The sequence below is a fragment of the Eleutherodactylus coqui genome, chromosome 8, assembly GCF_035609145.1.
Source record: "Eleutherodactylus coqui strain aEleCoq1 chromosome 8, aEleCoq1.hap1, whole genome shotgun sequence".
Taxonomy (NCBI): domain Eukaryota; kingdom Metazoa; phylum Chordata; class Amphibia; order Anura; family Eleutherodactylidae; genus Eleutherodactylus; species Eleutherodactylus coqui.
This window is the reverse complement of record NC_089844.1, coordinates 77,548,815-77,559,718: the sequence shown is the minus strand read 5'-3', so window position 1 is coordinate 77,559,718 and position 10,904 is coordinate 77,548,815. Positions and strand designations below refer to the sequence as shown.

General features: G+C 50.5%; 1 protein-coding gene across 1 annotated transcript in view; it reads left to right on the top strand.

The window, feature by feature from the left end:
- Nucleotides 1-901: 901 nt before the first annotated feature.
- Nucleotides 902-10,904, top strand: part of UBR3 (ubiquitin protein ligase E3 component n-recognin 3) — a 169,937-nt gene continuing 159,934 nt past the window's right edge. Inside the window, exon 1 of the mRNA XM_066577805.1 lies at nt 902-1,410. Within this exon, the coding sequence (XP_066433902.1) occupies nt 968-1,410 (443 nt within the window). The 5' untranslated portion in view covers nt 902-967. The remainder of the gene's footprint in view (nt 1,411-10,904) is intronic.

The following is a 10,904-nucleotide window of genomic DNA, read 5'->3' as shown; positions in this document are numbered from 1 at the left end:
GTGTGTGGGATGTGATTGTAGCATAGCTGTGTGTGTGGGATGTGCGTTTAGCAAAGCTGTGTGTGTGGGATGTGCATGTGGTAGAGCTGTGCATGTAACGTGCATGTAGCAGAGCTGTGTGTGTGACGTGCGTGTAGCAGAGCTTTGTATGACGTGCGTGTAGCAGAACTGTGTGTGACGTGCGTGTAGCACAGTTGTGTCTGACGTGCGTGTAGCAGAGCTATGTGTGATGTGCATGTAGCAGAGCAATATTGTGTGTGACGTGCATGTAGCAGAGCTGTGTGTGTGTGGGATGTGAATGTAGCAGAGCTGTGTGTGTGGGATGTGGTGTGGCAGAGCTATGCGTGTGACGTGCATCTAGCAGAGCTGTGTGACGTGCGTGTAGCAGAACTGTGTGAGATGTGCGTGTAGCAGAGCTGTGTGTGTGACGTGCGTGTAGCAGAGCTGAGCTGTGTATGATGTGAGTGTAGCAGAGCTATGTAAAGCATTTTGCCACCAGAAACTCTGGTGCTATAATTTCCTAATAATTACTTGCCCTACATGGCTGCACAGTGCAACCTTAGTACTTGTCCCTTCCTGTTCCCCTGCTATGTGCCACTTCTTTTCACCCTGACATGAGAACCACATCTGAGCAACCATACATAGATTTTGCTGTGTCCATATAATTGGAGCCGCACAGAACGGCATTGTGGGTAACATGTGGTCCCTGCTCTATAAGCTGCATCTCTGGCAGAGCCCTACAAGACCCCTCTTTTCCCCACCGTCTCCTCTGTGTAGAGTCATGTGACCTATAGAAGTTACCTGACCTCCACTGGCTTTTAGCCATTCCGACCATAGAGCTGCCTAGCAGATGTAGTAGAGAAACACTGCCAGCAGAGGGCGCCGGGGATCTCGCGAGAAAAGACATTTGTCCGTGTATGGGAGACACAACAAAAGTAAATCCCAGCTCCCCTCCCGAGCAGTCATCATGGCGGCAGAGCCGCCGCTGCCTCCTCCGCTGCTTGTGGACCGGGACAAGGAGGCGACAGCGGCCCAATTGAAGAGCGAGCTGAGCCGGCGGACAGACCGCAGCCGAGAGCAGCTGTCGGAGCTGTTGGACTGGGTGCTGTGCGCGGAGCGGCCGGCGGCGGAGGCGCTGGACTGGTGCAGGTCACTGCTGGCCGGAGGGGACAAGTTCGAGGACTTCTGCCAGGCGGTGCGCTCCTACGACAACGCCACCCTGTGCGGCCTGGTGTGGACGGCCAACTTCGTGGCGTACCGCTGCCGGACGTGCGGCATCTCCCCGTGCATGTCCCTGTGCGCCGAGTGCTTCAACCAGGGCGAGCACGCCGGCCATGACTTCAACATGTTCCGCAGCCAGGCCGGGGGGGCGTGTGACTGCGGGGACAGCAATGTCATGCGCGAGAGCGGGTGAGTGCCGGGGGACTACAAGTACCAGCATGCGCTGCGGCGGTGGGGGACTACAACTCCCAGCAGACACTGCAGCTGGGGGGGACTACAAGTACCAGCAGACACTACAGCAGGGGGGGGGGGGGGACTACAACTCTACTACAGCAGGGGGGGGGGGACTACAACTCTACTGCAGCTGGGGGACTACAAGTACCAGCATGTACTGCGGCGGGGGGACCACAACTCTACAGCATACACTGCAGCTGGGGAACTACAACTCCTAGCATGCACTGCAGCAGGTGTCCTGGCTGCTGCCTCCTCAGTGGTAGCCATGGAGACCAGATAGCTATCTCTCATCGCCGCCGATATACCGTTCTTACGGTAGTCGTCAACGTACGTTTTGTGTCCGAACCGCCGCGAGTAGACGAGGAGCGCATCCGTCTCCGTGACGCTGTTTATCTCTGACGGATCACATGGAAATGGAAGAGTACTAGAGCCCAATGGATTACGATGTTGATCGTTGCGTCCGACAGGCGTCCTGGTTTGGTTATTAGACTGCGCAATTCTTCCCAGTGGAATGGAGGTCAACTGACGCCGTTTTACCATCAGAAAAATCGCGTTGAAATTAATTTGCGCGCTGAGGGGTCAGACGAGCGTGCTGCGCCGTATATATATCTAACAAGCGTATTTACTGCGTATAGTAGGTACCGGACTGTGGTGATGATGGTACAAAATACGCGGCAAAATGGAAGATGCTACGTTTTTTTGCTTCATGTGCTTAAAAAAACCCCAAAATGTATGAATGGTCCAATGGAAGCCAGTGCGCTTTTAGCACGGCTTATTATACTCCATTTTAAATACACTCCTCTGGGTGAGCCCTAAGCGCGGCTTAACGTGTGTATGCGCAATTGCGTACATTTCAGCGCCAAGTATTTGCGCTATGAGCGAGGCTGATCTGCGTGCGTTCGCATAGCTTACTGTACGGAGTCAAATGGCTCTTTAGCGTGATGAGGTCCGCATGTTTTCTCCTCATGGAGTTTTGCAGCGTATTACGTATCTGTGCGGCCTCCCACGGATGGCCCCTGGGGCCCCTTGGTGCGCAAATGTGCACAAAAATAGAGTAGGTTCTGCGAGAAATGTGCGCCAAAGAAAGGAAATGAGAATAGTCATTGAAATCGGTGCGTTCTCCTCTGTGTCTGTTGTGCACCGAAGTACGTCCGTGTAAAGCCGCCCTCACGCTGTATTAACGTGGGCGAGTCACGTGGGCCATTTAATACTTTTTTTGTTGGTTGGGGTCCTCTTAGATGAGCCGATTCACGATTGAACGAGCGCCGTTCTATTCAGGCGGAGGGGGGATCATCGTTGGTGCGTTCAAAAAAAGCTTGGTTCAGGCCTCCATTGCGTGTGACTTGTGTGTTTCTTCCTTTTCCCTTGCGTCGCCACACGTCCCTCGCGTCACATCGCTCGTTGTTTTCAAAGGAGCCAGCAAAGCATCGCCCGGCGTGCGCGGTGCACGCGAGTGTGACGCAGGTTTTCCCACTGAACACAATTGGAAACGCCGCTGTTTAACCCGAATGATAAGCGAACGAGCCAACGCCGATTTTTCGGACTACGTAACCTGAATGATGAGCGAGAATAGAATGAATGTTGCGGGCTGCGTTTAGGCGGAACGATTTTCGTTCACTTTCGCTTGTTTGAACAAATTTTTTTTTTTTTTTTTTAAATGATCGTTCCGTCTAAACGCATGCTAAAAAGCTTTTTATTTTTTGAACACCGTTTTTATCTGCTCTGTGGTTCCCATGGTAACCTGTGGTAAATACACGCGGTACTTGCATGTAAATCACATGCAAATCACGGGGCGTGTGCGTGCAATGGTTTTTTTTCACACTCCCATAAAAAAAATGCGTGAGTCTAGAAGAAGAATTGCCCAAAAATAGGACATGCAGTGTTTTTTTCTAACTCGGGACTATCGTTCTGAGAGAAAAAGCGCGTGTAAATGAAGCCATTGACATGAATGGTTTCTCCTGTACGCGTCCTGTCCGTCGCGGAGGCGGACACAACTTGGTCAGGAAAAACCTCCAGTGCGAATGCACCCTGAGGCTTCCTACACGCGGGCGAGTGCGGTATCACGCCATGAAGCGCGGCCCAGTATCGCTTTTGTGAACCTGTGATTTACCCGCAGATGAGGCATATTTTAGGCCAAAATGTCTGCCATTGGTGACTTTCACGCACAATAGCGGATTGCAAGTGTGTCCCATTTCACTCGGATGCGCGTCGCACGGCATGCCAGTAACCTACATTAAGAACACATCACACTTGCGTACAAATCACGCGGCCGGCCAGTGTGATGTATATTTCTTTTCGCGCCTCCATAGAAAATAATGGTCGATTCTCTAAGAAAAATCATACAAAAAAAATGGGTCCCAAAGAAAACTACTGTTTTTTTCTTCCGGCGCATCTCGGAATCAGACAGAACTCGCACACAAGACGAGGCTATGTTCACACGTGCGAACGGAAATCAAAAAACGTGGCGGATTCTATTCATCTCAATGCGGTTAACAGGGTTGGGTAAAAGTTTTTTAACGGTATCCTGTTTCCACAGGATGGGGATTTTAAGATCTAAGGGGGTCTGACCGCTGGGACCCACATCGATTCCAAGAATGTGGGTCCAACCAGTCCCGGAGTAAATGGCGCGCAGACTTGTCACTACTCCATTCATTTTGGTGACCTGCTTGAACTGTGTGGGCTCCGCTGCTGTGCGCCTACATGACCCTCGCTCCATTTATTCGTGGGCCGGTCGGACCCTGTTGGCAGGATCGATGTGGTCTCTGCAGTCGGACCCCCACGGTCATAAAGTTACCCTCTATGCTATGGATAGGGAATAACATTGTAACTTGCAAGAACCCGCTTGTGGTCTGCTCTCCTCTCCACTAGTGGCCTCACCTGTTCCCCCGCCGATCCAGCGCTGCAGCCCCTCGCTGTTTTTGTGTTTATGTACATCTAACATGTAATCCTTGCTGGCTGTAGTGGTCACGTTGTAGCCGTTCGTAAACAAGGACCGATGGGGCTCTACAGCGCTGGACTGCCAGGCGAATGGTTGGGTCAGTGCCGCTACTTTTATTGCTTTAATACCGTTGCACCCTTGTTTAAAAAATCGTTCCACACCTCACAACACCCTTAAAGGGGATGTCTCAGGAAAATCCTGTATCACCTGTTCACAGATTAGCAGGGTCCGCCCGCTGGCTTCACGAGTATGATGCACCCAGAGACCCTCTAGCAAATGGAGCATTGGCGCATATGTGTGATCGCCGATCCATTCACTTCAATAGTCTAACAAGGATGGACGATTACTGCACGCAGCCGTCCCCGTGGACAGGGAATGGGCAGTGGGCACTGCTGCACCGTTCACCCACCGGACTTGGGGCGCACCGTTCTTAGATCGCTGGTGGGCAGCTCCCCAGCGTTCAGTCATTTATAATATGGTAGGTGGGCCGTGGGAGGCTCCTTGCATTAAGGCACCCTTACACGGAGCAACAACCCTTCTGATAGTCGTTGAAGCGTATAAATGACAGCAGTTTGTTCGCTTGTACGAAGTCCGATGATGATTCGTTAGTTGTTCGATCTCTGTGCAAACTTATTCACAAGTCGTTCAAATATGCAGGACTGTGACTGCACAGCAGACTACTTTTGGTAAGCCGAAACGAAACTAGCGACTTATCGCTCGGCTCCCTGTCGGTGGCCATGTTTATGCTGGACGATTTGTTTGAACTCGGCCTTTGGAGTAAGGGTGGTTTCACATCTGTGTTGGAGCCTCCGGCTGGCGGTTCCATCGCGGATTCACCTGCGAATACTGGAGGAGAAAGCGCTGTATGCAGCCATTTTTCTTATGCCCCAAAACTGGGCAGCTAGGCGCAAAGCAGGCGGACCTCTTTATAGTTATTGGGGCCGTCTGGCGCTGTTCAGTTCTGTCTCTGGCTGCGGGGATTCCCCTTTCCTGCTCCCCAAAGGGAATCCCCAATGCTAGTGTGAAAGCACCCTAATTATTCGGCCACTAGTCATCCTGCGTAAGGAAGGCTTCACATGGGCGCACGCACAAAAATGCACGTTACTGCAATGTATTTGCACCAAGAACGTCACACTTTTGCGTGCATTTTTGCGCATTTTACTGTAGTTTTTGCATGGACGGGGAAATTTTACATAGGCACCGGATATACCCATGCCGTGATATAAGTCTATGTAGCCTAATTAGTCCCAGATATTTGTTTTTCCACAAAATTGCGTAGCGTAATGAGCAATTACACGGAATCTGTGACCTCTGTCCTCAGGTGCGCAAATGTGCACTCAAATAGAGCGTGCTGTGTTTTTTCCGTTCGTGGAATGTGCACGCAAAAGTAAGAAAGGAACCCAGAAAAATCACAGGGTTCTATTCTCTGCATATTGTGCGCACAAGTACGGCCGCGTGAAGACGTTAGAACTCGCTGTGTCGCTACTGGTGACGACAACTACATGTCCCAGCATGACCTCCACTGCAGTCACACTGCCTCAAAGCCAAGCTGTCTAAAACACTTGCTGACGTTCTCCACGTTGTACGTCCGCCTATCACCGCTGTCATCTCCAGGTCTGAATGTAGCTGGAGTTCTCCGGGGAAATGGCGCGTCTTTATGTTATGCAGGAGACGTCTAGATGTGGAGCGTTACCGATGTCTTCCAAGAGCCGCAGGCGTCTGTCTTATGGGGTGTAGCTGTGCAGAGAGCTTGTTTGGTCTGATATTTTGTTGCAACGCGTGCTGCTGGCGGGGTACGGGGGCGCGTGCCAGCTGCTGGCGGGGTACGGGGGCGCGTGCCAGCTGCTGGCGGGGTACGGGGGCGCGTGCCAGCTGCTGGCGGGGTACGGGGGCGCGTGCCAGCTGCTGGCGGGGTACGGGGGCGCGTGCCAGCTGCTGGCGGGGTACGGGCCCACTCCTGTCAGAGCAGACGGCTGGGGACTCGTATGCTCTGCTCACGCAGCAGCGAGGTGTTTTGCATGGAGGCTGTGCAATGACAGACCTTTGCTTTTGTGTTACATGCAGATTGTATTAGGGAGTCACTATTAAAGCTACACCCCCTCGCACGACGCCGGAGCAGCGGGGTACAGGCTGCCCTCCCCTGCACATATGCACTAACAAATCCAACTCTGTCTGTGCCAGCTGTGCGATCTTAGATGGCATGTATTATATCTACATGCTGCTTGGTAATCACTTTTACCTGCACACAGGAGTAAGTAGGTAGTGATGCATCCTTCATGGGGGGGGGGGGCACTTACATTGGTGCTGGGGTACCCTAATACTTGCATAAGGGCTCATCATAGATGGGGGGGGTCTGTCTGGTGATGGCGGTCAGCAGAGGGAGGTAGCCACTATGACGGGCATCGGCACGTGAGTTGACCTGTATTTAGTCACTGGCACTCTCCAGCCGGCGTTTGCTTTCTGCTCACCTTCTCCTCCTTATCAGATGATGTCTCCCTGCTTATAAATGTAGGATGTCTCCTAATGGGCTTATCTGCTTTTTTGACATGAGGGGAGTCCACAAAACGTGAGCTTTCCAGTTGTAGAGAAGTCAAATGTCGTGACCGCTAACATGTGAAACCTAAGGGTTCGTTGACCCGGGCGTTTTTCCTGTCTAGATGCTGTCCTGCGGACGCACACGGACCCGTTAAAGTAATATTGGCTATTCATACTGCTGTTTTTGCAGCTTAAAAACAAATCACAAAATGTCAACTAAAGTGTGGGAGCGTAAAAAAAAGCTCATGGATGTTACATGTGTGCGCTGCAAGTTATACACATGATGCTAGGAGACGGTGCCACAAAGTGTCATCAATTGTAATCAAAGTAGTAATGACCACTTGGTCCGTGAGTGAGTTACATGCTCCGCCCCTGATCACGACTGTGACGTCATTACAGGTCCATCATCGAATGAGTGAGTTGCATGCTCCACTCCTGATCACATGATGGTGATGTCATCACAGGTCCTTCAATATTTTGTCGAACTCCAACCATCATCACAGGTCCATCAGTGAGTTACATGTGATGTCATTCGCTATATTATTAGTGGTGCCACCAGAAACACGGGTACTATAAATAATAGTAATCAAAATACTAATGACCTCCTGCCTGTGTGTGAGTGAGTTGCATGCTGCGCCCCTGATCACATGACTGTGACATCCTCACAGGTCCTATACGCACACGGCTGCTGTCCGGCTAGGTGTTCATTAGTATTCCAGAGCAACTGAGGTCGCAGTGGGTTTGTAGGGGATGTAATACTAACAAGCACCTACAGCAGCCTTGTGCTTAGAGGACCTGTGATGTCACCATCATGTGATCAGTGGGGTGATCAGTGTGTGCAGGACTCTGCTGTGCTGCTTTTGATCCCTGTTGTATGAAGAGCTATATGTGTGACATGCATATAGCAGAGCTGTGCAGTGCCTTGCGCCACCAGAAACACTGCTGCTATCATTTCCTAGTAATTACCAGTTCCCTTATATACATAGTTGTTTCCTCTCCGACCAAACTTGTGTTATATTGCTGCCGCTTCTGCTGTTGATGGGGTGTAATCGCGGGTTAATATTCGGCAGTGTTGCAGTATTGGGAATTATTGACACATGCTAAATATTTCTGCAAGAGACACCTATAAAGGATTTCTTCTCCATAAAGCCTCTTTCACATGGGCTACAAAATCGTGAGATGTTGTACTGATGTGACATCGCTGCAAAATGCATGTATGTGAAGCCCAGGGTTTCAAACATCTCATGTGAAAGAACCCATTGGAAACCGTGAGCTTCACATATATGCGTTTTGTAGAGCTGCAAATAAGAGAGATGGAATAATACCTCCACAGTGCCACCTATTGGAAGGCAGCATTCCTTCAAGCCAAAGTCAGACTCCTTATACAAGCTTTGTAATAATGACTCCATATACAGACAGCTGTTTCAGGGTACTTGCCTTTCATCAGTGTACAGTAGGAGTCTGGCTTTGCTAGAGAGAGGACCGGGACAGGGGTCAGAAACATTATCTTCTCTCCTTGGGGAGAGCACCTAGACTGTGAGTGAGGAGACTCAAAAGGCTTGTATAAAGAGTCTAACTTTGGCTTGCAGGAATGCTGCCTTCCAATAGGTGGCGCTTGTGGAGGTATTATTCCATCTCCCTTATTTGCATATTACCCAGAGGAGCATGAATGGCCTTTTGAGTCTCCTCACTCACCATCTAGGTGCTCTCACTAAGGAGAATAAATTTTGTAGCCCGTGTGAAGGAGGCCTAGACCGCATGCACATCTGCAGATTTTGAAATAGGAGGGGAAGGAGGAGAGATGCTTTACAGGCGGTAGACACAATGAACAGGAGCTGACTTATAGGAGATAGTTGTAAGAATGACCTGTGCAGGGAGGGGAAGGAGGTGAGCTGTGATCGTCTCCTATTGTGATTGGTGGGACACAGTTTGCAACTTTTGACCTTCTTGGCTTCTCCGGTGGTGGCACACGTTCGTCGTCTTGGTGATTTAGCAGACCGTATCGTTGACACATAGTAGTTTCACTGCCGCTCACGATGCCACGTTGTGTGTCTGAACCCCCTTTATGTATGCCAGGGATGAGACTTCCGGCATCGCCACAGTAAAGGTGCATGCGCACACAGCAGATTTATTTAGTGTTTCCAGCAGACCTCATAGTGATGAGTGGGAGGGTTGCAGAAGCTTCATACGACTCATGTCCTGTGTGTGAATACGCCCCAGGGACCTCATTGGAGCGAGTCGGCATAGAGAAGTGCTGCAACTTCCCGTCTTGTGTTTGCTCTAATGTAATTTAAGAACTGCTGGCTGTAGACTTTCCCAGTCCCTTATGACTGGCAGCTGACGGGGCATCGCTGCCCGGAGATCATTGCACCTCTTGTTTTGGATACTACCTTTTTTTAGGACTTATTCACACGGCCGTATTTTCACGCCATGTGCTGTCCGAGTAGTCAACATAAATAAAAAAGGGCTAAACCCTCGCTATCTGCACCAAAAAAATGCAAGGATGAAATATGTGCCATGTTTACACCACCAGGTGCAGATTTTGCTGCTGCAGAAAATACACAGTATGACCAGTGTGATCATACTCTAAAAGAGGTTGTCCAGTTGTAATCCTCAGGAGAGGTCATCAATAGTAGATCAGTTGGGGATCTGCCGATCAGCTGTTCAGTGCCTTTCTGCATGAAACTGATTTCTGCTTTAAGCAGACAGCTCTGTTCCTGCTGCAGTGGTGAGGCTTGGTACTACATGCAAAGCTACTATTGAAGTGAATATGAACTTTGCTTGTAGTACCAAGCCTCGTCACTGCAGTGTGAACGGAGCTGTCTGCTTCTTACAGAAATCGGTTTAAAGGGGTTGTCTGCCCATTTTTTTTCACTGATTTATCCTCTGGATAGGTCTTCGGTAGCTGATGGATGAGGGTCAAGAATAGGTCACTGATATTTTATAAGTGGGCGACCCTATTTAATGTTTTTTATTTTGAAGCTTATAGATTGCTAGCGACTCCATCCTTCTCCTCAGCCCTGCCATACACAGCCATTATTAATCACTGTAAAATTGTTCCATATAGGCCTCCTTCACACGGGCGACACGGCATTGGTGCAAGAAAATTGCAGCGATATCACATCGCTGGTCCGTGCGGAATCGCTGCGTCTTCTCACGGCAGTACCGCGATTTTGTAGCACCACATGCAAGGATTTGCAGGATGAGGGGTGGGGGGGGGGGGGGGGGGGGGGAGGCTTGAAATATAAGCCTTACCCTGAAAATATGCCCTAACTGCAGGAAAAAAAAATCGCGTTTTCATGTGATTCAACAGAGAGGAAGCCTCCATAGGGAAACATGGGCTACAAAATCTCGAGTCGTGGGCATATCACCGCACCTACACAGACCATGTTGGGTTGTTGCATGCTGCAAAATATCGCATGTGTGAAGTAACCCATAGGAAAGCATGGGCTTCACATACATGCGATTTGTCGCCCATGTGAAGGAGGCCTGGCCTCATGTCCACGGGGAAAATCAGGCCCGCTTCGGATTCTCCATGGAGAATCCACAGCGGGTCCCTCCTGCCCCGCGAACATGAGCGCTTAAAATAAGAATAAACTTACCTGCTGCGGACCGGGCAGGTTTTCCCTTCTTCGCGGCTGGATCTTCTTTTTTCGGCCCGGCGGATGTGCTTGGCACGCCGGTTGCGTGTCGCGCGCATGTGCCGGGCACATCCGCCGGGCCGAAGACAGAAGATCCTGCCGCGAAGGAAGGAAGATCGGCATCGCCCGGAGCAGGTGAGTTTAATTCAGGCGCGCGTCTCCCGCGGATCCGGACGGCTTCCATAGGCTTCAATAGAAGCCTGCGGGAGCCGTCCCCGCGGGAGACCCGCACCTAAATGGAGCATGTCAATTTATTTTCATGCTCCAGAAATTTTTTAATTCACTTTTATTGACCATCCGTGGGTATTTATCTACCTGCTGGTGGTCAATGCATT